Raw genomic sequence first — 27745 nt, forward strand, 5'->3', positions numbered from 1 at the left:
ACTCAGATACATGTAGAAGTATAGTGGAATATCTGCTTATTGTCCACTAGTTGCCTCTGTGACGGGGCATTTCAGAGTAATACTGAGAACAGCTGGATAGAAAGTACTGCCAGCAGGATTAATACATAGCCAGCATTAAAAAGTGTATTTTCTTGAGGTTTTTGTAATGAGATTTAAGATATTTTAAATGAGATAGCAATGGCTTTTGATACGGCAAACAGATGAAGCCACACTGCTTTCCTGTGCTCAGTGTGAGGGCAACTGTACTGGTGCCAGCAGCAGCGCTGCCTGTGCTGTCATTAGGCTGCTGCCTCCTTCTGTCCTTTGACCTCTCCTGCCCCACAGCCTGCGAGGTGATGGAGGGCTGAGAACACGAGGAGCTGCTGGCATCCATGGGGATCTTCGGGTCTCGGGCTTAGTGACATGGAGGAATGGATTTGCCTTTGGATTCCTGTGTTTATCTGAACTGTGTCTCCTCACGATCCAGCACAGAACGCGTTGGGTCCCTCAGTGCCTGCAAAGCTGGTGATGGTCCGTGGGTTACTGAGCACAATGTACCTGTAGCAGAAACGAGCCTTTCAGCTACTGAGGAGTTATACCTTACTGATAGTGTGGGGCAAATAAAGCATTAAAGCTAACAGGGCAGTGGATGGCTGCAGCACTGGAGGAGTGCTTCCTGACTGGAATCCGGCCCTTCCCAGCGCTTCTTTGTAGCGTTCGAAGAGACATCCTGCCCTCCGTGCTGCTGTGAGGCTGCAGAGCTGGTTGCGTTAGTTTATTCACTTCGACGAGTTAAAGCGAAGCTCCTCGAACGCGCCGTCCCGCTCCGCACCCGCCGCCTCCAACGGCCGCACCAACGTCCCGCGCCCATCGCCGCCATAGCAACGGCGGAGCAGAAGAGACGGGCCGCGTAGCGCGCCTCCGTGCTGCAGGGCGCCCCTGTGCTCTGTGGAGGACTTCCTTCCTTCCTTCCTTCCTTCCTTCCTTCCTCTCCGTGCGGCCGCTCCTCCCCCTGGTTGTGCAGCATTAGCCCGGCATGCAGCGCGGCGCGCCTCACTTCCCGGCCGCGAAGATGGCGACTCCCATGCACCGCCTCATCGCTCGGAGACAGGCGTGAGTGCGGCGGGACGGGACGGGACGGGACGGGACGGGGCGGGGGAACGGCTGGGCCGAGGGAACCGAGCGAGCGGGAGGAGGGCGGCCAAGGACGGGTGTCCGCGCCTGGTGGGGCGGCGGTCTGTGAGGAGAGCGGCTGTGGCGATGTTGCAGCCGGGGGAGGTTGTTCTGCACTGGTAAATGATGCTGCTTCCAGGCAGTTCTCAGACCTGAAGGGTCCAGTTGCCAACCCCTGCTCTGCACCCCCATCCCTTTGTCACTGTGTACCGTAACTTATCTCCTGTTTTCCACAAGAAAGTAACTGGGAATTTCAAAGCAATTTTGCAGTACTGCTCTTTTAAGTTGTAAGAAATCATTCCTTGATTTTAACACTTCTGAAGTCTTCATATGCTTATACTGATTTATACTGACTCGTATATCTGCCTATCTTTGCTTTTAGGCAGTGCTCGTCGATCTGTGTTAAATGATTACCCTGATCTCATGCTTTTCATTAACACTTGCACGTGTTGGTGTTGAGCTGGTATTTATAGCCTTGTAGCTGCTGGGCTCTTTTGATCTGTTTCCTGGTAATTACATTTCTTTTAGGGCTTGATCTTATTTTAGCTTGCATAGGATTCTCTGCCCTAGTCGTGTGAGCCTTATGAAAGCCCTGGAAATAAGGAGATGTGTTACAGTTGCTTTGAACTTCTCTTCCCGTGTAGACAGGTCTGGGCTGGCTAGTTACACCATCTCTGTTGGTGGAACAGACAGGGATTCCTCGTTCCGCTTATGTGTGACTGTGGTGGCAGAGCCAGAAGTCCCAGGCAAGACAAAGCTGACCATTCTGCAGGCCTTGTTTTGGGTGTCCTGGCCTTGAAAAACAAGTAATTTAGTGTTGAAAACATGATACAAGAGCAGAAATAAGTTAGAGCAGTTCTCATGAAGTTCACTGGCTCTAGAAGTAATTTATGATATGGCCTTGAGTGAGTCACTTGAGTGCTCTGTGAGCCTCCTTATTTGTAAAGTAGGAGTGTATCTGTGAGGAGATACAAAAGCAGCCGTTCTTATAAATAAACAGCTTCAGAATCATGGAGCAAGTGCTAAAGACTGAATATGTAATTTTTTCTCAGTTTTCTGCTAAAAGTGATGAAATTTAAGTTTAGAGATTGAAATGCAAGTGTAAAACGCTCACTTATAGTTCTGATGTTTCATTCCGGTATAGTTCGGGTTGATTTATGCTGCAGAAATTGAACAGGAATCCGATCACTGTTACAATAAACCTTCTGCCAGGCTTAATAGATCTTAGGGCAATTCAGATAAGCTGCAGCTGGGAGCAGCTGTTTTGCTTGCTCACATCCTGGGTGCTTTGAGTGAATTTGGAAGTGTGTGACACTCGGGTGATAATTACAAGGGTGTGAAACTGAAGAGTGCAGGCTGGGCTTCCAGAAGTGTGGACAGGTGAGAAAAGAAATTTGGGTGCAGTTGATCACTGTACTGACAGCCATTGTCATAGTTCAGCATCTTCTGCTTTAGCCAGAACAGGCTTAAGCTGAAGCTCTGGAACAGAGGAAAAGCATCTTTCTTTTTCCCTAAATAGTTGGTGTGAGAATAGCTTGGTAACTGCAATAGCACGTTTGCCAAAGTTCTGTGTGTATTTGATGTTACTGTTCTTGTTCTGATTCCAGTTTTATAAGCTAAAGCACTCGTGGACATCAGTCTGCTTTAAACATAATGATGTGTATTGTGTAGACTCTGTATGCTAAAGAAAATTCATATTCTTTCACTAGGTAGAACAGACAGACATGGCATCGGTCACTTAAGCAATTCTGCATTTTTATAGGGAGGCAAACAAGCAGCACGTCAGATGTCAGAAATGTTTAGAGTTTGGACATTGGACGTACGAATGCAAAGGGAAGAGAAAATACCTGCACAGACCTTCAAGGACAGCTCAATTAGCAAAAATTCTCAAAGAAAAAGAAAAGCAACTACTGCTGCAACAAAGGTAAGACTGGCAGAATGTTCAGCTTATTGATGAAGAGGTAATGTGGTGTGAGAGCAGGAAAGGTGGTGCCCAAGATTGTTTTCTGTTGTTGTTTCTTCTCTGTGATACTTGTTCAGTTTTAAAACCATTGTGTGAGCTGGGTGGGGTACATACATCAGATTCCACAGATGCATCTGAAGCAAAAAATAAAGCACGCTAAGCTGACGTTAAAATAGTTGGAGACATTTTGTAGTGAAATGCTGATTCCTGAGTAGCTCAATTTCATATGTTCATATCCTACTAGGTTTGCATGGGGCTAAATAGAAGCAGTTCTTTAACTTCTGCTTAGTTTTGTGTTAGACTGTACTTACAGGTGGTAAAGGTCCACTGTTAAGTACACAATGGTTCAAACAGAGCGTTAGATTATTGGGTGTTCTCAGCTTTGTGTTCCTCCCACTAAGTTGGGTATTGACCCTGAGAACCTGAAAGCACGCCTCTTGTAGCTGGATGTTTTGACCATAGGTCATCAGTGCTACCAGGATGTGAGTTATGGAAGAGCTCTGTTATCTTGCTATGAAGAGCATAGGTGCTGACCTCTGTCAGAGTGATCTGATTTGACCTCATTGGCTGTTTCAACTGGAACAGGAACATAAATGGGAGTACTGAAACACTGACTAAAGTGGGAGTTGTCTTGTATTAAGAGTACTGTAAAACATTTGATTTTTGGCATAAATTCTGATCCAGTGAGTAACCACGAAGCAATTCTAATCCTCTAACAGTGTAGGTCAGCACTCCTAGAGTCTAAGAGCTTAGGATCGAAAACTTGCTTCTTTTCGAGGTGTTTTGGAGGACTGCTGCCACTTTGAACTGAAACCAGAATTGCTGCAGTTTTATTTATGGCTCTGCAAACACGCTGTGGTGCCTTCAGGAAAACAGCCAAGTGTGGTGGAGCAGCTTTGTTTAATCTGCAGGGGATCAACCACTCTCGGCTGTGTAGTTTCATAGAGAAGCAAACTCCTGGATTTATGTGGGTGTTAAAGCACTGGAGGGAGTCACAGAGCTGTGCCACAGCAGCCTGGCTCAGTCACAGGCCTGCCTAAAGGAAGTTCCTTCCTAAAGGTGCTTCAGAGTGTGACTGTGTGCTCATGGGGGCTCTGGTACCTGGCTGCCTGTGGTAGGGTTCTACAGCCTTAACAGTGGAAATGTTAATAACATGCAGAGATATAGGAGATATTCAAACTTGGTTGAGAGTTTGGAGTTTAATGAATTGTCCTCCTGCCTACAGGATTTTGTGAGGGTGTGGAAAACTCCTCTGTGTAATAACTGTGATATTTTCATAATGGTTGTATGAAAATACAAATGTGCAAAATCTCATTTTGCCAGCATGCAAATGCTACTGACTACTTCTATTGAAATAGTGTAGCTTATGCTTAACGTTTTGCTGTTCTTACCCTTTTCTGGAGTTTCTCAACACATACTGCTTTCTGATTTCTAAATGTAAAGTATGAGCAGCTCTTCCAGTTTACGTGCTTTCTGTTCTGTGTACTTCAGATGATTTTTGGTAATAATTTCAGCTGAGGAAAAGGTATCCTGCATAACCTGCATAACCTCCTCACAGAGGTGCATTAAGTACCTTGTAAATATGTGATGAGAATGACTTTAATCAGTGTTCATTGCACGCTCAGTTATGTGCTGTATTCTAACAGGTGATTGTGAAAAGGATGCAGATGCTGAACTTAACTGAAATATTTGGTGGGTGGGGGAAGATATCCCAAATTGATGACTGGTGAAAAGAGAGAAGAAACTTCATTCTGTGGTATTTACTACTAATACCTTCTGTGAGTGTATGAATACATGGGAATAAGAAAGACAGCTGGTGGGGTCAATATAAATAGATTGTTCAGTGCCTTTTGTGCCTGTGAGAAATGTGAGGAAAGCTACAGACAAGTTCGTGCTCTAATTTGTTTCAATCAAATTATTGTGAAATATGGGTGCACAAGACTTCTCTGTATCCTTATCCCACCTGCTTTTCCTATCCCAAGATGTTGTCTGTAAAATACAAAGAAAAAAGAATAAAGCATATTTAACATGGAAAATTATAGATGAATTGCTATTTTATTTTATTTTATTTTATTTTATTTCCTGGATTTGTAGATATTTCTTGTAGTTTGAAAAATGACTGAAAATACATATTGAATGAGTTTTGGGCAGCACAGCTCTGTGCCAGTGGGATACCAGTTTATTGACATTGAACTCAGCTCCACTGTGCTGCTACATATTTACTTTTCCTATGCATTAACCAAAGGCATTGTTTTTCCCCTCTAATTAGCACTGGAGAAAGTACTGCAGAAAGGAAGACAAAGAAAAAAAGGTATGTGAGCAGTGTTGGCAAGATGTGCAGCTATTTCAGTGCGTGATCTTGTATTTGGATGTTGCAGCGGGCAGTTTGGAATGGGTGTATTTAGAAAGTGAAAGGCCAAATTGTGAATGCTGACTTTGATGCTCCTGCTTTTAGCCTCCTTACAGATGTTTGTATAGCAGATATTTGGGAGAATGTCTACTCTTCCATGTCCAGAAACTCTTAAATTCTTTGTCCTCTGTTGTTTCTTGTTTCCTTTTTTTCCTACTTTTTCTTCTCTTTGTGGTGTTGCCTTAGCAGTAATCTTCCTGTTTCTGCCTCAAAGTTCATCAAGGAGTTAAATGTGCAAGAATAGCATGTTGTTTCTAGTATGTACTTGTTCCACCTATCTGCCTTGCTTTTCTTTTTGTTGTTTGCATCCCCTTTTCTTAACAGCTGTATCTCTGAAGCTTTGTTTATAGAATGAAGTAATTATCTTGAAAATAATAATAATAATTAAAAAATCTGGGAGGTAAATATTCTGTTCCCACCTCACCTCCCATTGCTCTTCACTCCTGGAAAAGAAATAAGAATTTTTGGCTCAGATTACTAGGACAGTCTTCCTCCTTTGAATCTGTAGTACTGCTAGCTTGGGAATCCACTTCAATCTCTATTAGCAGAACACTTTCAGGAGCAGCTTGAGCCCTGGCTGTAGTGCTCCTGCTGAGCATTAGTTTTGACACATGGGGCATGTCTGCACGTTAATCACCTCGTTGTCTCTTTGCATTTAGTAGGCTGTTGTCTGTCTCTAAGTCTGATCGAAAAATAATTTCAGGAGGTTTTTAAGATAAAGGCTCCTGCTTTGTGTGTCAGTCATTCAGTGAGCCACAGCAGTTTGTTAAAAACATGCATTTATATGAAGCTGTTGTTACATTTGGCTTTATTGGAATGCTTGATAGCAGAACTAAGAGGCTGATCAGGATTACTGGAGGGCTCTTTATCAGCAGTGTCCATTTATTGTTGCCATTACCTGGAAGTGGTGAGGCCATAAATCCAACTGATTTCTAAGCAATGGAGTTCAGATTTTTTCCTTCCTCAGCTTTCTCGTGTGCTGCCGTCTTCTCTTTGGCATTCTGTACTTCAGAGGATTTGAGCTCTGAACTGCTGCCAGTTCAGTTGAAAAAGAGCAGAAGGATTTGTGGTAGGAAGTTGTTCAGCCATATTTTTCCCCCCTAAAACTTCTATACTCTCCAAATTGGTATTCTTTCTTTTGAGATAATGCGGGATTTATGTCTCCTTATTGTGATCCAGGAAAAATTAAATGCAGAAAATTGAGCAAAGCGTTACTGTTGAATATGCAGGTTCCAGATTTAAAAAACACAAGCCAAAGTTTTGGGTTCTGGTGGAGAGCACGAACCTTTTACATAGTGTGTGTTTGTTTTGATATCAGCAGTAACATACAGGCTGAACCAGAAAAACAGGAACAGGCAAAACTGCTGTTGTTCCATGCTGTAACCTTAGGTGATGCACGGCTGGCTGCTGTGTGTGAGTTGGCTTCATCATTCCCGTGTGGCATCCTTCATTTGCTGATTGAAAGCCCCCATTTTCTTTTATGAATTACATACAACTCTACCTCTCTAAAGGGTAAAATTGTGTCCTAATTCACTCGTTCTTTCAGGCCACACAGCACATAAACATTCAGGTAATTGTATCCAGCATTGGAGATCTGATTTAAATAGTGTGTTAAAATCACCAGAGGTTTTTAGATGATTTAAATTAAGATAGAAAGGATAAAGTCTGAGAAGAATAATAGCATGCATTACAAAATGCAGCAGTTGTTCCATGATTTGTGCATGGAAACTCATGAGTTTATTAATATTTGTGAGCTTGTTGTGAGGTGAATAAATGCTTATCTGCTGGAGAAATGTGCTTTTCCAAGTGGTGTACCTGCTAATCTACAATCTACCAATTGTTAGTATCTAGGATGTCACATTGCCTAATTAGAACAAGATAAAATAGGTGAATTTTACTTGATCCTATGACCGTCTTCCTTCTGTAACTGACAGCAGAACCACACATTGCATCATCTGCCAACAAGTATCTGCTTGCTGCTTCTCTCATAGATGTAGCTATTGCTTTCCTCTAGGTGGAAGTATGAAGTGTTAACAGCTGATAATTCCATGAGTAGGTTTCAGGGTGCGGTGTGAATATTGAAGGTCCAAGAACTGCTTCTATGGATTCTTTGGTGTGAAGGATGACTGGGACAGGACGAAGATTAAAGTCTCTATCTGGGGATCCTTTGTCAGATTCTTGTCCATATAAATGGGTCTGAAATGCAGTGAAGCTGTTTAGATAGAAACAGTTTGCCCGGAAAATACCAAATGCCAGTTTAAAATTGTCCCTTTTTCATTCATCTTGTGACTAGTTTTACGTCAGCAAAAAGTCTGTATTTAACCAGCCATTATATCTGCACACAGGGAGAGAGAGAACTGATGGCAGATGTATTACAAAAACTTTAGTGGTTCATTAGTATTATGCTAAAGACCTTGATGTTGAGAACAGCTATCTTACTGTAAGGGCTAGAAACGGAGAACTAAATGAAGCTGCAGAGCATGCACAAATCCACTTTCCAGTGTTCCTAATGTCTTTATTCTGGACTGTTTCCACACCTTCTCTCCTACCCTGAAAACATAAGCACTGTGTAATTGTAGAAAGTTTGGCTCCTTTTGTCAGGAGTAATCTAAGAACAGTTTCCATTGAGCACAATTCTAATGTTTGTGAAATCATTGATGACATTTCCAACCAACATTTACATTGCTCATATTTCACTTGTTACAGTTCTAGGCATCCAGGCTTCGTTAATTTCTGCCTGAAGCTTTAGCAGTAGAGCACATTCATGCTTTTTCTGTGACTTTATTCTTCTGTTGAGGTAGGCCAATGAAGTTGCTAGTTGTTCCTATGAGCTTTGCCAGCTTTCACACTTATCTTTTTCCCCTGTAGTCCTGCATTCATTTTGATGTTGTATGGGACAACTTACTTCACATGCACAGTGTCATTCTGCTGTTGCTCAAATAGCCAAAATTTGTTCTTTCAGAATGAGGAGGTAGAACTGAGAGCTGGGAGGAGAACAAGGGGGGAGGGAAGTTTCCTAAGTTGTCAGGCCCAGAAATGTTCAGACCAATTAATTGATCTTTGGATTACATCAGAGTATAAAGAGCGCTCTGTCTGTAGCAGACTGTTCTCATCTGTGTATTTGTTTTCTTTCAGATCTAAAAGTATAACAAGTTCCAGCAGCAGCAGCAGTGACAGTTCGGCTAGTGATTCCTCATCTGACAGCGATGACTCTTCTACCTCCTCCTCTTCTGATAGTGACAGTGATGAGAGCTCCTCTACATCCTCATCTTCTCCATCCTCGAGTAGTACTTCCTCATCTTCGGAGTTTGAATCAGATTCCAGTTCCTCCAGCAGTAGCAGTAGCAGCACAGACAGTAGTTCTGATGATGAGCCACCAAAGAAAAAGAAGAAGAAATAATGTGTTACAGCAAAGAACTGTTATTGAGTGAATTATAGAGGTTTTGAGCACATGGTTGCCAAATGGTTTAACTGGTCAACATTTCTACTGCTAAAACTTTCTAAATGTTCTGTGTAGTTCATAGGACATGAAAGATAGCAAATGGCACGTGAAACTTACTGAAAGAGTATTTTTGAGGTTTATCATTTTATGGGAGATCTTACTTTTTTTAGTTTAGATGTCTATCATCAGATTTGTTTCTATGAGCTAAGGCCCAGTAACCTGGATGTTTACATGCTGGAAAGCAAAATCTTTTTATTGCAGATCATGCCGTGCATCGTATACTACTAGTCTGTTTATGGCAACTTCACTTACATTTAGAAAATCCTCTGAACTATTAGAAGCAACTGCAGCACTGCTGCCTGTAGTGCACTGTCACTGTTGAAATGGAACTCGTGGTGTTGCACACAGAGGACCTTCCATCTCACTGCTAACTAATATGTGCCGCTGAGCTTTTTTTCTGGTGGCTTTCCCTGATGCTTCCAGGTTGAGTCTTAATTGCAACATAAACCTTTCAACAGCGTTCATTTGTTAATGATGAATATACTACTTGTACTGTACAGAGGCTTTGCCTGTTTCCACAGTCCTTGTATTTGTAGTACTTTTCCAAGATGGTGTCTCTTGCAGCAATGGCCGTGTAAGAAAGAGGAGCAGTGCACGATGGAAGGATTGACTGATGCTGCGTAGGAGTTTCATCTTTGTGCCTTTTTTTTGTAAACCACATGTATCCTATTGAAAGAAGGGCTTGAATAGGTGTGTTTCAGAACTATTAGCTTTCAATATAGAATAGTCAGTAAAAATGGTAGTAGCAAACAAAAATGGCACTATTTTTCAGAGAGAGGAAGGCTGTTTTCACTGACCTATCAGTGAGGAGCCGTCTTTAAATGGAATTCCCAAAGGAGGGAGTTTCCCTTTTGATATTTTTGCAAAAAAAACTCAGAAGTTGTGTAATGTAAGACTACCAGTCTGTGTTGTTGGCATGTGGTGACTGGCGTTATGGTCTGCAGTATGATCAGTCCATTGTCTGTGTGAGTGCATACGAATCTGAAAATCTGCAATGAGGGATGCAAACCAATGCAAAGAAGTGTACTTTGTACAAGTATACTAAGTGTACTGCAGAACAATTACTGCCAGTTACAGAGTGAAACTTTGGTGTTCTTCTGGTGGGCTTGACCAGTCAGCATTCACCTTCTGATTTGTGATGTTGTCTCCTGCGTTTCTTATTGTTGGAGTTCCCTTTTTTTGGGGGGAGGGGACATCACACGTGGAAGAATTCTTAAATATCTTTGTTTAGGTAAAATATAATAACTAAACTATTTTTTATATTTTTATGGAGAATGTAGTGTGTAGTATTACTTTTGAATAAACTGTGCTTCTATTTAAATGTTTGAAAATATATATGTTGTGTGTTTTAGTCTGTAATCATTACTGTGTTTTACAGAACGCCGCAGACCTGTAAATAAAATGACCAGAAAATTGTTTGAAGTCTTCCTTAGTGAATGTACTATTTAATGGGAAAAAGTTAATGAATTATTAAATGGTGTTTTCTAGGCTCACGCTTAATGGCAGTCAAAATGTGCTACAGTAGTAAAGTGTGGAAGAGGTGGTGGTGCTGGGAGGGGGGAAAGGCATTTAAGAGTTGTATTCTTAGAGATGACCCTAATCCCAGCCCTGTGACAGCTCTGGCAAGCTGTGATGACTGAAGCAGGTTGTTAGGAAGCTTGCAGCCCTGACTTCTGCTGTAAGGGCACAGCGGGAATGGGGCACTGCTGGAAGAGGGATGTGATGCCCATTTTCATGGAGATCATGTGCAGGGGATGAAGGTTTTCATTTTGGGTGGCACTGAGGAGCTGAGTTACAGTAGCAGCACTTTGGATGGAAGGGGGACTGTGATGAGGAGCAGCAGTTAATTAGGAGGGAGGGGACAAGGGATCAAGTCTGAATTACCTTTGCCACCCTATTAAGACCTTGTTGTATGTTTGTTTCTGTAATCTGTAGTGCTGCTAGTATTTGTGTAGGTGGTTCATCAGAAGCGTATTGATAATCCTCATTAACTCATCTCTGCCAAGAAAGGAAAGTTGATGATTGTCAAACAGCTTAAGTGCTAAAGCAAGTTACTAAGTTCAGGGGGTTGGTCTCTTCTTACTTCTATTTACAGTGTAGCCAGCTAAATTGGGTCCATTCATAAAGGCAAAAGGAAATCCTTGTGTATGTTAGGTTCTGTTAGCAGGAGGTATGAAAAGGTATCGTAATTACAGATAATAAGGAAACTTTAATTTCTAGTCCGCTGGACTCTGAGATGTCTGACTGCTTTAACTGCACATCAGATACTGCCTTGAGCTGATAGAGTCCCAGACCAGCCCTAAAGCCATCTGCTCTCACGTTGGATACTTACTTTGAAGTACAACGTTTTATTTTTGTGAATTAATGCTTTCATATCTTGTTTTACGGATTAAAACCCACCATTATGAAGAGCCTTCCTTACCAGTTCACCTTTCAACATCGCATCCCGATCCCTTGTCCTAAGACGCCTCCATTCCACTTCTATTCCACAGGTATTTCTTTAATTCCTGTCTTTCAGAACTCAGGTTAAGTACAAAGAGGCATTAATTCAAAGCAAACAAATCCCCTCCTTTGAAATTATTTACTGAGCAGGTCCATTTTTACATGAGGGTTGTGTATCTTGGAACAGCTCACGTGTAAGTGCTGCTGACAATTGCTGTACTCCAGGTGGCTGTTGTTCCCTGCTCTCAGTGCCCGGTGCCGGCTGGTCGCAGTTCCATGGCCGCCATGTTACACCCCGCCCTTCAGCCCCGCTCCGGGGCGCGCCGCGTGGCGTAACGTGACGTAACGTGACGTAACGCCGCCCGGCGTGGTCACGTGCCTTCGCAGTTCCCCCCCCCAACCGTCGGTGGGTCACGTGAGCGGCGCGGGGCTGCGGCGGCGCGGGGGCTGCCGGGAAGCGCGAGTGCCCGGCTGCGGGAGGAGCCGCGGCCCGGCCGGACGGGCACAGGGCGCGGGGCGCACACAGGGCGGCAGCAGCCGGGCCCAGCGCCGCCCATCCGACGTTCGTCAGCCCACCCGGACCTCGTCTCGCCGCCAGCCCCGGACCCCGCGATGGAGCGGCGGGAGCCCTGGGGAGCCGCCGTCGCCTCCCGCCTGTGAGCCGTTCCTCCCGCCCCGGGCCTCGTCCTGCGCCGGTCGAGCCGGGCCTGCCCCTCACCCTGCGCTCCCTCGGGGCTCCTCGCACCCTCCTCCTCCTCCTCCTCCTCCTCCTCTCCGCCCGACGGGCCGGTGGCGGCAGCCAGGAAATGGTCCGGGCCTAGCGGAGCGGCCAACGGAGGTGAGACGCGGCCGGGGGTGGGGACGCGCCGGGCCGGGCAGCGCCTCCCGCGGGGATCGGAGCCCCGGCGGGCCGGGCCGGGATCCCGTCGTGGGCCCGACGCCCCGGGCGGCCCCTGCCCGGCGCTGCCCAACTCCCGGCCCCGCCGCCCCCAGCTGTGCCCGCCTCGGGCGGCCCCGGCCCCTCCGGCTCGGGGCGAGCGGGCACCGTGGGGCCGCGCCTCCATCCCCGGCCCTTCAGGGAGCGGAGCCCCGTGGGCCGTCGCTAAAATGTCCGCTGTGGATGCTGCCGGGCGCTCCCGGTGCTGATGGGGCCGCGCAGCCTCCGCTCCGGGCCCCCGGGGTTTAATCCTTTTTCTAATTCGACGTCAGCGCTTTGTTCCTTCCCCGTCGCTCTGTTTTCGGCACCGAGCGGCTCTGGGGAAGGGGCAGGGCCGGGGGCTGCGTGTGCTGCCGCGGTCGTGGCAGATCGCTGGGCGTAGGGATTGCCACGGGTCAGAAGGGGCTGCGGGTCGTTGTTGTGCCGGCACATCCTCCTGGTGTAGCTGTTATGTAAAGCATCGCCCGCGCTGAGGATCGCATTATGCTCTGTAATCAGGAGAGCTGTCACCTAACATTCCTGAACCCGGGTTGACAAGGTGGTTTTTTTCCTGTCAGCGCTGTTGGGCGCTTAGTGCGGAGCTCAGTGCTTGCAGTTGCTGACTGTTCTGTTTGCATCTTTAAACGGAAAAGTGGTAAACTTCATCACTTCCTTTCACCTGAGTGCTTACAGCCGTGCCTCAGGCTTGGTGTGCAATGCTGATACCCCAATGGGAGCAGTGCCTCCTGTGGGCCCCTCTCAGAGCCCATCTCCAGTGCACTCTAGTGATCATTTCCTTACGAAGGCAGTGACGGAGCCGTGTTCCCACTGATGTCAGTCAGCCCTCCCACTTGCCTCTTGTGAGCAGAGCAGGCACTTACTCAGCACTGACACTCTTGGAAATTAACTTGTTCTCCTCAAGTATCTGCCTTTATTTTCACCACGCTGCCGACTCTTCTTGTTACTGAACTCCTCAGAAGTGCTTCTCCAGCTCCTTGTCTTTCTTTAAAACTCCTGAATTCTTCTGTGAGAGGGAGTGCTGTGCAGCCTGAGGCGTTATTGTGAAATAGGGCCCAGTCAAGTGATGGAAGGAGTGGCATTCGGTATCTCCTCTAATGAGGGATCCACCATTAAAAGCACAGTGCTGCTGTTGTGTCCTGTGCCACAGCAGGTGTGCGATGTACAGCCTTAGTCACATCGGTGCTGTGTGGGTATGGTACGTGGGTTATACAACAGCTCGTGATGGGCATCGTGGAGTTCTTGCTATCAGTAGCAGGAAGGGAAACTTTCCCATTGGGCATTGTGAATGTTTTGGCTTTCTTAATATATCAATATTATCTTCTATGATTTCCCAATGGTGCTGTATTTGTTTCATAGCGCTGTACAAGAGCAAGTTCTCTGCTGAATGCTGTTCTTAGTCGTGAAAGAACACAGTAAAGTTCAGCTCTAGCTTCAAAAACGGATTAAAGTCTACTATTTTCTGTAAGCTTCTTCCTAGTTCTTGGTTACTGCTGTTCCCAAACGTTGTGAGATGGAATGGGAGCACCTGCCATTGGTTTTCTTCATCAGTTTTGTCCAGGAAGCCGCACAGCAACCAAACAGAAAAGAGATTATATTTGTGTGCTACACATTCTTCCCACTTATAATGATGTGAACTTGATAAAACTTCAGTGAAATATTTCTTGATTGTCTTTTTAGTGATGTGGAATGTGTTCTTCCCTGGTTATAACCCAACTATGTAATGAACGCATGCCACGTTTTTTTTTTTCTTTTTTATCTGCAAACACCATAGAGTTTGCATTGTTCAGGTTTGGTAAATAAATACTTTCAGCAGAAGTCTGTCCCGACCTCACAGTTGGTAGATAATAAGTTGGCAAACACACTTCAGTTCCTCCTTCCTTTTCTAGCTCCCAGCTGGTGCCAAGGGTGCTCTGCTGCACTTTGTTTTCCACAGTGGTCGCTCCTGGATGTTAGATGTGAATGAAGACACACAGCCTGTGTGCTGCTTGCTGAGAGAGCAGTGCCCTGTGTCTGTTGAAGTGATCGGGTGGTGGATGCAGGAGCCCAATGCTGTCTGTGCTTGTGAGAGTGGCCATAACTGCTCATCACCGCTCCAGTACCTTTCTTTTACCTCCTGCTCATTCTCTTATTTGGAGAGTTCGTTGTGGTTGTTACTATTATTTTTCTTTGCTCTAGATCACCAGAAGGCTGTACAGGGGGCAGAAACAGCAGCAAGTGATATCCATGTTTGAGGCTGAACGTTAAGTGCTGAGAGGTGAAATGGGTGGCTGTCCTGCAGGCGGATTTGTCCTTGTTAGGAAATGGGGGAAGAGTGCTGGGATCTTCCTGGAGGCCACATTAATTGGCAGCAATGTGTTTGCGGAGCTGGGGGAAAGTTAGTGACACAGTGTCATGTGTGGGGTCTGAGGGTGTCAGAATAGGTTTGAGATTTTAGTGACTGTGAGGTTTATTCTCTGCTGCTGTAATTGCTGTCAGATGTGTGATTTCAGATTGTTACACGAGTGTGCTTCGTTCTGTGGGCAGACTTCTCTGCTCTTGCTATAAGCTCACAGTTACCTTCAGACCGGGCCTGAGAAGTAATGAAACCCGAGTCTGCTGCCTCGCAGGTCGTTTGTTTTCAGTGCCTCTCTTGGAGTTTGTGTCATGGAACAGCTGATGTTGGTGCTGTTGTCTGCAAAGCAGGAAACCTCCAAGTTGTGAGGAGATGGAGGGGCCATAGCGTGAAGTGTCTGAAAACAAGTCAGGAAACTTTTAAGAGTTTGTGCTTTGGTAGAGCAGTGTTAGAGGTATGTAAAATATATTGCTGGATGTATTAGGAGAAGAAAATAAGAAATGGAATTGGTGGGACTGCAAAAGCAAAGATGAAATGACTTAATCTAGCAATTACTCTTCTCTTGCAGGGTTGTTCCTTTTCTGCAGTTACTCAGGACTGACAAGATGACTTTTACCTTGTGCAATGTTAGAGGTTCTGTCGCAGCTCAGGAAATAGAACTGCAGAGGCTCTGGCTCCTTCCTGTCATAAAACTTTTCTCCTGAGTTTAGTCAGCCAATATTTTTACAGCAGTGCTGTTCTTACGCTTCTTTTTTTTTTTTCCTCTCCTCTGGTCATCCAGGTGGATTTTCTCTTGTGGTCGCTGTAGAACTGGATGTCCATAGCCCTGTTGTGGGATTTCTCACACCCAGCCATTGTATGGCGGTGCTGGGAAGGGGAGGGCGGTGGCTGTGACCCCACTGAGGTGCCGTGCAGTGCAGTGCTGTGGGAGCAGGGCTCACTTCCTCGCCTGGTGCCGTGCCAGCTTTGTACGTGCAGTTCTGAATCCCATTTTCCCGTTGAGCTGCAGTCCTGTTTGCGTCATGTGCTTGTGTCTCCTTTGCTCCCTGCCATCTCCCCAGGCTCTGCAATTCTTCCTGCTTTCCAGGTTTCTTTCTCTAACTTTGTTTCAAACCTCCTTTTTTCCCTAATGTGGTGAACTGTATTTGCTTGTCAAGTGCGTTAGGGTTGTAGTGCTTCAGGTTGTCATGTCTCTTGTTCTTACTTGATTTGTTAATCCTTCCTGCTGATGAATGTGAAACCCAGTTTATTAATAGCACCAGGTACCAACAGGTGAAACAAACTCTCGTGTGCTTGTGCTGTACAAACAGAATAAGAGAAGTTCTTGCCCTGAAGTCTTGAACTAATTTTCTTCTGTTAACAGCTCATTACTAACGTTTGCCTGCACTTGGTTCTGTTGAGGTGTGGTACCAGCCCCAGCCCTGCCTCGCTGAACAGCTCACAAACCCCATTTATTGATCTCTCTTCATCGAGTTTATCTTCCTTTTTATTTATGATTACTGATATTAAACAATTACTGATAACTCAAACATTTTAGTTGCCCAAGTTTTAAAACTAAACAAATTGACAGTGTATTTTTACTGATGTTCTTATCCTGTAATGATTATATTTTTCAGTACAATCTTATTCCAGATCTCTTCCTGCTGATGATTCTGCTCCTCTGCAGCCCAGAGCAGTCTCTTGCTTTGTATTTCCTTACAATTACAGGGCAGAATAAAGACTACACGTAGCAGCCAGCCAGCTGCATAATGCTGCAGCTCCCTTAAAGCTGGTATCGTGGTTATTTTCATGTGAAAGACCAATAATTCCCTCCTTATCTGTAGTTTCTGAAAGCAGCTTCAAGATGTGTATCCTTTGGGCCGGACTTGAAACTGTCCTCAGCTGCTAAGTTTGGTGACTCTTCAGTGGAGGAACAGAAGGGAATTGTGTGTTCCTCTTCAGAGCACATTTCTTATGGCTGGGAGGTGTCAGAGCACCTGAGTTAAACCACAGTAAATTCCAGACTCGGTGCTTTTAAAGCTTTTTCTACATGTGGTGCTAAAATGAGGAGGCACCCAGGTTCTGGTACCCCATAACTTTGTAGTCTTCAAGAAACAAAGGTAGATGCTGGGTGTAATTGGATTGGATTGTACATTGTTTGATGTTGTTTGCCAGGTGGTGGTGGTCATTGCTAGCCTTCCCTACAGGTGATGGTGCATTTAACTTCATTAAAGCACCACCTGCTGCATTTCTAGGGTGGCCTCTTCAGGCAGTCATTGTTGGGGCAGAGCTGAGCTTTTCCTGAGTTGATACAAGGCAACAGTGGAAACTTGAGTGTGCGTTCCTTGGTGTTCTGTGGCTTCTTTTTAGTGTCCTGTATCTGTGTTTTTTAACTAGTGATACAAATAGTGCTGTTTGATATCTCTCACAATTAGGACCTGGCCAACAGTGACATCAGAGGCTTCCACCTCCAAACCTCACTTTTTCCTCCAACCCTGACCTGCCTGCATTTTTCCATCACCCTCCCATGCAACCCCCCATGGCAGCTCCTGCCTTTGCCGCCTGCTTGTGCCTCCATATTTTCCCTCTTTGGGTCTTTAGGAGGTTGTTGACATGGGGATCGTGTGCAGTGCAGCGCTGTGCTGCTCATCTGATTCCTGCCTGAGTTTGCTTTTCAAAATGAACCGTTACAGTTTTTAAGAAAAATGGAAAGTGTATTTAATTATTAGAACTAAATGCTGAGAACGCAGTGTGTCTAACCAGTGAAATACGTTAACAGTTAGTTACAGTGACACAGTTACAAAGTGCTCTTCAGACAGGAAGAATTGTTTAAGCTTGTCCTTAGCTCAGGCTGTAAGGTTTCAGCGGGGTAAATGGGATGTGCTCCCTTCAAGGTTCTTGCATTAACAGCTTTGGTTCTCAAACACACTGAATTCTCATGCTGCTGACCACCAACTCTCTCCTGCCATCTCACTGTGGTGCTACAGGTACATAGGAATCTTTTCAAGAGCTGAACTGTGACAGAACTGCAGTGTGAATAATAGAAGGGTGTTTCAGGCACAGAGTCTATGGATATGAGAATAGAGGAGCCGTTCTGCTGCTCTTCCTGCATGCATCTCTGGGGTGGCAGGCCCCTGCCCGCAGGCAGGCACAGGCTCCCAGATAAGCGCACAGCCACCCTGAAGCCATGTAAGGCAATGTGAGCGTAACTGGTCCTCCAGCAGCAGAAATCTGGAGACGAGCTCTGACAGTGTTATTTACTGCAGCTGACATTTATAGTGGGTGCTGCTCTGTTGCTGTAGGGCTGCATGGAGCTGTCAGATCCAGAGCGCCCTTTTCCTTGCCTTACTGAGGTCCTGCTGCAGGCGGCCTGTTTGCAATGACTGCTGCCGATGACCAATGTAAATATTAAATACTTTATATAAATTATGCTTCAGAATGCTGATGTATGCTTCCATGTATGTCACTAGCTATTCTAATGTCATAAAAGCTCAGTAGCTGATAAAAGCTGTGCGCTTTTATATATTCACATATATCTCCTTGTTTCTGCATTTCATTTAATTTCCTGAAGACGTTAAAGAGGTTTTGTTGATGGAAGTGCTTAACTGGTTTTAATCAGACTTTGATGTGCACAAATCATTAAAGCGAGTTGGATGAGGAGATAAGAGTCCACAATTCTCTTTGTATAGTTTGGCTGCTGAGCAACTCATAGAATATTTTTCCTGTATGGGAGGGTAGAATGAAATCCAGAGAAGCCACATCAAAATGCTTTGGTGTAATGTTATGTCTTTGTGGGCAGAGGAATATAAACCATAGTTTTCTGACAAAATCTGAAGATGTCATTAGCAGTTTTCCATCGCTATTAGCCCAAACATTCCCTTATTCAAAGATAATTAAAAATTGCTTGGTCCAAGTCCAAATGTGAAAAAGTGACCCTTTAAGTTGAAATGTTGGAAAAAATGAGTAAAGATGCATTCAAGGAGTCTGAAAGGAGGAATCATTGGCAATGTTTGTGTAGCAGGTGGGACTGCTTTGGCCTAAGTGGAAAACAGTTGCTTTGGTGGAAGCTGCTGTGATTGGAAACTGTTTGATTTCATACAGATACAGTTATTTTACTTGCCAGACTCTGGGGGCCTTCAGGCATAAAGATTGGACAAGATGAGATACAATGAGCGTGATATTTTTACTATCTTACATCTCTTTTTGATGTGCTGGGTGGTCCCGTATGGCAGAGAGCTTACTGATAGATGTGTTTGTTTGGAGCAGGTTTGTTTGCGTATTTGGGTGTGTGGGTGCCTGCTGCTGTTAGCTGCTTTGTTTTGTTCTCTGTTTGCTGCTTTTCTGATGCTGACATTGAGCCATCCAGCGCAGCAGTGGTTGATGAGCTGGTGATGGGATGATGCATAGCAGCTCTGGTCTGTATTGGCTGCAGGTGTGAGGTTATGGGGCTGCTGCTCCTGCTCAGTATTGCTTCCAAGTGCCTGGTGAAGTTTTGGAATGGTGGCATTTCAGTTTGTTCTTACGATGCAGATAGGATGGGTTGGCATCATGAACATGGTGATCCCCACTAGTGAAAGTGATAGTTGTAGGCAGCCTGCAGAAGGTGGAGTGAAAAGTTTCTTCCTGGATTACGTCTGCTGAAATATCTGTACCAATTATATTTAATGAGGAAGAAATACAAGTGAGGAGTTTGTGCTGTGATGCATTCTTAGCCAATAATTAGCAGAAATGCTTTTTGCTAGGAGTTCAAGCAGTCTTCATCTTAAGTTTGTTAATTGCTAATAAGCTCCTAGAGAAAGACTCCTTGGTTCCTTTATCTCTCCTTTCTGGTTCCTCTAATTGTTTTTGTGACTGTAAGAAAAAAGCCTCATGTTCTGTTATGGCCACATGAAGCAGGAGCCACACCAAAGTGACATGTACCGATGTCACCTTCAGAAGGGCAGCAGAGTGTTTCTGGGGATGGTTTACTGCCAAACAGAGAAACTAAAGGTGGACAAAAACGAGTGCGTTTTCATCTTGGTTTCTGTTTAAGAGAACTACAACGTTTGAATCTCATTGGTTGGTGTAATGGGGTGATTTTTTGCTAAGTACAAACACAGAACACACAATCTGTTTTAACCCAGTGTGCACCTCAGTACTTTTAAAATGATGATGTGTAAGAAATCAGTGAGTCATACCTTCAGAAACTGCTCTTCACTCTTACCGTGCTGATTTTGAATGGATGATAGATCCAATTAATTGACAAAACCAGTAAAGAATGTGCCTCTTGTGCCAGGCAGGGGAGGAAGGCCGAGCTGCTGGGCTGAGCTGCTTTGCCCTCCTCCCCCCATGGCTGTGGAGCTGCAGAAGGTGCAACGTGCTGTGTGATTCCTGCCACACCTGGGAGCAGTCGTACTGTTACAGAGCTGAGGCTCTGTGGATGGGTTTTTGCCTTGTAACACACTGACACAGCTGCAGGGCTCTGGCCTAACCCGGCCTGTTGCTTTAAGGGTTTCGAAATTCTGCCGAGTTCTGGCAGGAGTTTTGCAAGGCCGCTTGTCTTTTTCCTTAATTTCATACTAGAAGAAGTGTTAACGTTCTCTCTAGCTGCAGGATTCATTGGGTCTCACTGTTTTTAATTTGTGTATGTCGTTAGGATTGTACGTTCTGCAGTTTTGTTTGTTGGGCTGTTCAACTCTAATTATAAATACGTTAAGAGTGGCAGCCCTGAAACAGCACACACAATGCCTGTGCTGCTTTATCACACAGAGGAGTCAAGTCTGCATCTCAGTAGACCAAAAACTGGACATATCTTCTGTGGAAGACACCTTGTGACTGCTGTTACCATCTGAAGAAGCCCCTCAGGGGCAGGGGCCTGCAGCCACCGACTGCACAGGAGCGGGACCTGCGTTGGGCCTCATCAGCACCGCCTGGATATGGTAACACTGCACAGCATGGCTGCTGCGATAGGGCCCTGCGTAAAAAGATCTTTGAAAGGAGTATGAAATAAAACCTGCAAATGCATTGAAGGGAGCACAGTGCCAGCAGTGGGCAGGATGGCAAAGCGGGCCTGGGGGTGTGGGGGGGAGGGCGGCTGCCCCACAACACGGACAGCTCCTCATTAACTGCCTTGCACAGCTCAGTTACTGCTTGTGAGCTGCTTCACGAGCCACTTGTGGATCCTGAAGATGGTGTCATAAATGAAAAATCCACTTTTTGTGCAAAGTCCTCAGTAAGGCACAGGGTGGGTTAATAGCCCCAAGTATTTTGTTATGGATGCTTTTGCTGTGAAGATGTATCAAATAAAAGTGGTGTTTAGAAAGTGAGCTGTGCTTGGAGGAGCCCTGAGTGGGGCAGAGCTGCTCTCAGTATTTGTGCAGTGTGTGGAGCAGGATGTACAGCTGGGAACAGTTACACAGGGCCTCGGTGCTTAATGCAGTGGCTGAATTTATCGTCTCAAAACTGTGTTTGTTTTAGTGCGTTCTGCAGCAGAATTCTTGAGTCTTGGTTACGATAGGAAGATAAATGTCTTGCGAAAAAGCACAGACAGATGATCTTTCAGTAGAACTGGAGGAAATGGCAGTTAAACCTGTGTGTGTAATGTATGTGATAATGTTTTCACTCCTGCTGCTTCTGTAGTTCTGTTAAGCAGGAGAAGGTGAACCTTGTAATGAATGTGATGCTCCCCTTCTGCCCTAACGCTCTCTTTGTTTGGGTGGCATTTTGTTAAAACGTTCTGTGCTGCTTCAGATCTTACACAGAACATATTTATCAGAGGATTTCTACTAAGATCCTTTTTTAATCCTTATGCTGTAGAGTTCATAATACTCAAATGTAATGAGACCTTATAAGACAGTAAATTAATGTGAGGAAGTCAGAACTCTAATAACCAGATTAATGCTGCATTTCTGAATAGGTATTGCTTAATAAAATTTGAACACCAATTCTCATTGTTTCAAAGTTTAAACAGAAGAGCAAGTAGGCACAGGAATTGTGTTATTAAGTTTCTGCCCAATTAAACTGTAGAATATTGTTGGGAAACTATTATAATGCGCTTGCTTGGCCTGTGTGGACATGAAGAAATTGCACGTAGAAGTTTTGTGTTCATGGTGCTCCATCTTTGCATCGTGCAAATTGTACGATCTGCTCGTGAATGAACACTGCAAAGATAAGAAGAAATGTGGTTTTGTTATAGCAAGACAAAACAAACAAATGAAAATACAAGAGAGAGAGTAGTTAAAACTCTGCTTCATTTTACAGTAGAAATGAACTTTGCTCTGCTTGCAAGAGTTTATTGAATCTGGCTTTTCCTATCCGCCTAGGAACCCTGGCTTGGAGTTGTGGTAAATGCAGAACATGATAGTTTTGGTACGTGATGGCTTTGTTGTATCGTGGTTTTCAGCCTTTGCCTTCAGGAGTAACATCCCCCTTGCTGAGCTTTTCCTCCCCGGGGTCTGCGCCCTCCGTGCGTGTGGTCGCTTGGTGGCTGAATGACCCCTTCCTCTGCTGTTTGCATTCCCCGGAAGAGAAGGGGGGAGCAGGGCATTGTGCTGTCAGTTGTTGGATTTCCCTCTTTCTGTACCCTTTTCAGTATCAACAGGACAAAAAGGAGGGACTGACGCTGTTGGCCTGTGAGCATCTCTACTGTCTGGGAAGAAAAGAAAGCTGGGAGAGCCAGGCAGCTGCTGCCTCATCCTGTCCATAAAAGGAATAGAAAAAAGAAAGCCAAGCAAAACTGATCACTTCAGATCTGCTTTTTTTTTTTTTCTCCCCCCTCTCCCAATAGGAGATAGGGCACGTTTCTTTCTAGCAGTGCTTTGGACACTGGCTGCCAGCCTTGTGCATGAGACTGGCTGGTGATGTGCAAGTCCCATCGTGGGTGCCTTGCTGAGCTGAGAATGAGCTGCAATCATTGCTTTGTTCTTAGATCTCCTCGACAGTGACACAAAATAACCCTGATGCCTGTGTGAGGTTAATCTAGGGGAAGGAGGCTAGTGGATTCTGATGTTTTTGCTACCCATTAATATTGTTGCAGAGAATATGGAGTTGCTGTAAAGGAGTGCTTTGGGTTGTCTTAACCCTTCAGTAAATTCTTGGATGTCGACATTTTTAGGCTATTTCAATAGTGTGTTTCAGAGAACAGCTTAAATCTTCATTTTAAATCAGCTCTGCTGCTGAAATTAGAATTTTCTTATTTTATTTAGGTTATAAAATTTGGTTACTGGGTGCTTACCTTAGTCTAAATATTATCTTAGCATCTATGTGCTGGATCGTGGGTGTGATGAATAATGCATCCATCTCTCACCTGAGCTTGTCTAATAAAATATGTTATTCTTACAGGGCCTTTTCAGTTCATGTAGGATCCCAAGTCCTTTTTTTCTGTAGTCAGTGCTGAGTTAAATCATGATGATAGTTCTTTTATCCATCGCTGAAGGGTGGTACTTTCTCTAATACAACATGTTAGCTATTTGATACTTGGGTAATCCAGTACAATGTTATGGACTGGAGGGAGGAATCTGGCAGCCAGAACTAAAGGAGCAGGATGTAATTACTGCATCTTCACTTGGCTGGGACACTGGAATTAATGAGCTGCTCTTATTGAAGTACAGAGTTTTTCCTCAGCTAAGAGTGGTGAAGGATTTGTGTTCTCTGTCTGAGAAGCAGTGGCAAGCCCAGGCATATAGTGCTTTCTTGGGGATTTCTGCAGTTTCAGAACTGATCAGGAAGGAGCAGCGCCCTGTAGCAAACTGCTCTTCCCTCCCTGGTAGTTCTCATCAAACATTAACCTCACCTAAGGCAACTTTTTCCTTTCTTTTTTTTTTTTTTTTTAAAGCTGCCACCCTGACTATATGTACAAAGGTGCACATACAGCTCGTACAGTACTTTGTATAGTTAAACGGGATAGTTAAACGTTAGAAACATTTGAATGTATCTAACTGGTGAAAGTCTGGTTTGTATTTGTATTATATTACCAGTACAGTTGTATTTGTTTTGTTTTGTTGGTTTTTTTTACCAATAACACAGACCTGACAAAACCTTGGCAGAAGGGATATCTCTGTTAGAAATGGGGTTATGTTTTAAAAACAAGGCAATCTTCATTCTCATCCAAATACCCAAATGAGGTTATGGTTCAGGCACATTGGTGCCCTCACTGTGTGTGCCTACCACAAATGCATAGATGCTGAGCTCTAACTTCAGAGCACTTCTGGCTTAGCCAACTTTTCCTCTTGTAGAGCAGATAACATTTGCAGTTGGAGCCATCCCAAACTAAATACCCCTCCCTTGCGGCAGAATACCAGTGCTGTATTAACTAGAGCTGAAGGAAAACTTCAGCCATTGTGTTGAAAGGTGCGAGGGAGAGAAGTAAAATGGAACCCTTCATTCCTTTGAAAGCTTTTTTTCCCCTTTCTTACTGCTCCTTAACACATAAATATCGCTTACATTCTCTGTCACTTCTTGTTTTAGTGTTACAAAGCTCTGTGAAGGCTGCTTGGGTGCTTGTCATGCTTCTGTATTTGTGAGATTGTGGTTATCCTTAAACTTCACCTGCAGTTTGTGCTGCTCTGTGCAGGGCTGGAGCACTTCTGTACAAAATGCTTTGTGGATTTTCTCAGCAGTTCTCTTTCTCATGACTGTAGTGTAGAAAGCTGTAAGTTAAGGCTACCTGTTCTCTTTTATTTGGTAAGTATTACGTTGTTAGTGACAACTTCGGAGTGTTTCACTGTTCTGTGTGCCGGTGTTTCTGTGTTTGCTGTTGTTGTGGAGCAGGGTTGTTCTTTTTGTTTATTGTTTGTCTTATAAAACTTATTCCTTTCTTACTGCTCCTATTTCAGTATCTTCATACCAAACTGACAGAGTAGCATTGTTTGTGTGGGATTGTTTGTGTGATGTTAGTGACTGGCTCAATAACGATGCTGTAGTGGGTGCAGGAGTTGGGAAAATGGACAAATCCTGAGATATTAGCTGTCATACAAGCACAGAAATACATGAATTAAGCAGCAGGTATCTCTTGGCGGGAGCAGCATTGAAGCAGTTTCTGGCATTTTTACAGTGCTTTGTGAAAACACATCATTGCTTGATATAAACAGGATTTCCATCTCTGTTTCTTTGAAGAGCCATGGTGGGAGCTGTGTGCACATCATGCCACTGGCTGTGTCCTGTAGAAGTGCTGCACGTCGTGTGTTTGTTCCCTGTTCCCTCTGAACACTTTATCATTTATGGGTAGATGTTGTCAAACATAATTGGTGTTCAGCACAGCCCATTGGCTGCTATGGGATACGTGAGCTGTTTGATTTCTATTGCTTATGCGGTCGATTCAGACAAGGGAAAGAAAGCTCATGATATAGACGAGGATGTCTCAAAGGAAGTCTTGGTGCTGTAAAAACGCTTTGAAGGCCCACCAGAGCTGCACTTGGAGAGCTGTGGGTTTGGGACTGTTGTTGTGTGGTGTGCAAGGAGGGCTCCCAGCAGGTGCTGCCCTGCCATGGCTGCCACAGTGCAGGAGGATGGGGAGATGCTGCTGTTGGGGCGTTGCAGATGAACTTGTGTGAGGACAGTTCTTTGATGCCTGGGGCGGTTCGGGGGATGAGGGGGCAGGCTGCTAGTCCTACACCTTACCCAGCGCTTGGCCGAGGCACTCTGCTGTGTAACAGCACTGCTGGTAAAACTCCAGGGATGCGTGGGTGGCTTTTTCTTTTTTTTTTTTTTTTTCCTAAACTGGAGCATGATCCAAAATTCCCATACATGGGCTTGGTCCTGACACCCTGCAGCTGGTGTGGTGGGCAGGGCAGAGCAGAAGTTCTGTAGTGCTGCTTGGAACACCCAAGGTTGCAATTGCTTGAGTAAGCCATTGCCAAGGCCACGGCCTTCATGGGCTGTGGAGAGCAGCAGCACCAAACTGCCTTTATAAGAAATGAAAACGACATTTCTAGTATGGGCGATTTGAATTACACTCTGCTCAGTCCATTTAGATCAGCAGTTAACGGTGTGTAAAGAATAAACATAAATGTGTTTGGTATCAGATGCTTCTGTGAATTTCCTGCTTGAAGTGCTCTCTCTTTCAGCTCTTCAAATGGAGCTGGAGAAGAGAGGCACAGAATTTGGATGCATTCAGTTCCATGCTGAGATCACATTGAGTGCACTGTGCAGGGTGCAGCGTGGGCTACCTGTGTGCAGAAATAATGAGTAAAGCATGTGGAGCTAGACATTGAAAATGGAAATATTGTGCTGTGTTTTAGGCCTGTTCTCTAATTTCTTTTAATTTTTGCACTTTTCTTTCTCCAGATGTGGAAATTAAGGTGATTTTGGTCCTTGCAGCGGGGCGTTAGTTTTGCCTCCCTTAGCCTGGCTCTGATCCTGCTAGGAGTTCTCACATTCGCTCAGGCTTCCCAGGAAGAGGGAAAGGGAAATTATAGCAGGATCCTGTTTATAGCAGCAGGTACAAACCAATGAGTTCTTTTTTTCTGCTTCCAGGCCTGGCATGCAGGGAGGGAGGAGCAGAGAGCTGTGATCCCATTGCTGGGGGTGGGTTGGGGAGGTGGGGGTTTGGCAGCTGTTATCCCCTCCAGGAGAAGCCTGAGCCCCAGAGGTGGGTGCAGGCTGGCTACCCCCCAGCTCAGGCTGCCCTGGGCCCAGCCAGCCAGCACTGGGCAGCACTGCCAGCACCTCACCATTCCTCAGTGAGAGCAATATATTTTGGGATAGCAGACTGCCAAAGGTGGACGTAATTGCATGTGTTCTGAAGAGTAACTTTTGCAGTTCAATTAGGCTGATGTTAATTGCTAGCAGTATTGGTTTACTAGGCAGGCTGTAGTCGTTTGCTTTTCAGTGTCCCACTACTGCTTATTTTTCCTGAACAAAGGCAAAGTTATCTGCTGTTTCATGGCTGTGTAGAGAATTATAGAATCACAGGGTTGGAAAGGACCTACAAGATCATCCAGTCCAACCAAGAAATAAATGTGACCAAAAAATTGTCCCAGATGCAGCTTTAGAGCCCAATCAACATGAGCTGAATTCATTTATTTACATATTTTTTACTGGTGTGATTTTAATAGCTCAGTACACATCGTAGAGATCTGGAAGAGTAGATCAAGAAGTCTAATTTGGATCCCATTCAAATCACTGATTCCCCTCCGTTCCTCCATAACAAAATAAGAAGTAAACCTACCCCCAGTGCCCGTACAGCCCAACTGGCTGCTCATGAAGATGCTTTTCACTTGCTGTGTGCTACAGAAGGCTCTAGGCATGAGTGCTAAGAGCACTCTGCTGATTCGTATTTTGGATAACTCATTTTGCAGGGTCAGATTAGCTCTGGTTTTGCTCCAGCTCTGTACTGGACCAGTTCCTGCTTCAGTGTTCCTGTTGTGTGACACTGTTATAAATGCTGAATGTCAGCTAAAGAGTTGCAACAGATGTTGATACAGTTTTGAAAGGTGATGCTCAGTGAAGATCCTCGTGTTAAAGTGTAACTCTCTACTTGTAAAGTGTAATTATCTTCTAAAGGGATAGCTGCATATGATTCATTATCTTAGTGCTTTTTATTGAATGAACTACCCACAGGTAGGTGTAGATACTCTGTTCCCTGCCAAACATTTTGCCTTTGATAGTAAAATGGCATAGATCCTAATGGTTGGCTTTAACAGGTCACTATCTGTGATTAAGTCTGACATTTGTTGCTGTTTAAGTCTTGGATATACAAGAAATCTGAAGGAGGAAAAAAGAAAAAGCTGTTTATACCTCCAACTTTCAAGGCAGGTTTACGTTCTGCCATCACTGTGAACATTGGTTGTAGTTTGTAGCTTGGCTGCATTGCAGCGTGCAGGGCCCTCCCTCAGCTGGCAGACTTGCATTCACTTGCAGTTGCATGAGTTCAACTGATTTTAGCACAATTAGAGAAGAAGTGATTTTCATATGTACGTTAAAAGTTAGCACATTCCTAGGCTCGATGTCAGCGTCACGTTGGATGATGCTGATGCTTTTAGCTTGCTTACAGTGCAGGTATCTCAGGGAAATGCAACAAACTCACACCC

At 44.7% G+C, this 27745-nt stretch overlaps 1 protein-coding gene and 1 long non-coding RNA gene across 3 annotated transcripts; one reads left to right on the plus strand and one right to left on the minus strand.

Moving 5' to 3' along the window:
• The first annotated feature begins 945 nt into the window (after window positions 1-945).
• On the plus strand, window positions 946-10470 carry ZCCHC10 (zinc finger CCHC-type containing 10). 2 transcript variants are annotated; one of them, XM_015875513.2, is made up of 4 exons: window positions 946-1113; window positions 2936-3097; window positions 5406-5447; window positions 8682-10470. In XM_015875513.2, the coding sequence occupies exons 1-4, from the start codon at window positions 1037-1039 to the stop codon at window positions 8944-8946; spliced, it is 546 nt and encodes a 181-aa protein (XP_015730999.1). In that variant the 5' UTR covers window positions 946-1036; the 3' UTR covers window positions 8947-10470. The 2 variants fall into 2 exon arrangements, with proteins under 2 accessions (XP_015730999.1, XP_015731000.1); XM_015875514.2 differs by lacking the exon at window positions 5406-5447.
• On the minus strand, window positions 5215-11858 carry LOC107320054. Its single transcript, XR_001558123.2, has 2 exons — window positions 11471-11858; window positions 5215-8908 (listed from the first exon to the last, which is right to left on the minus strand). It is a non-coding gene; the product is annotated as an uncharacterized LOC107320054 (long non-coding RNA).
• Between the last annotated feature and the right edge of the window lie 15887 nt (window positions 11859-27745).

Source organism: Coturnix japonica, chromosome 13 (assembly GCF_001577835.2).
Source record: "Coturnix japonica isolate 7356 chromosome 13, Coturnix japonica 2.1, whole genome shotgun sequence".
Taxonomy (NCBI): Eukaryota; Metazoa; Chordata; class Aves; order Galliformes; family Phasianidae; genus Coturnix; species Coturnix japonica.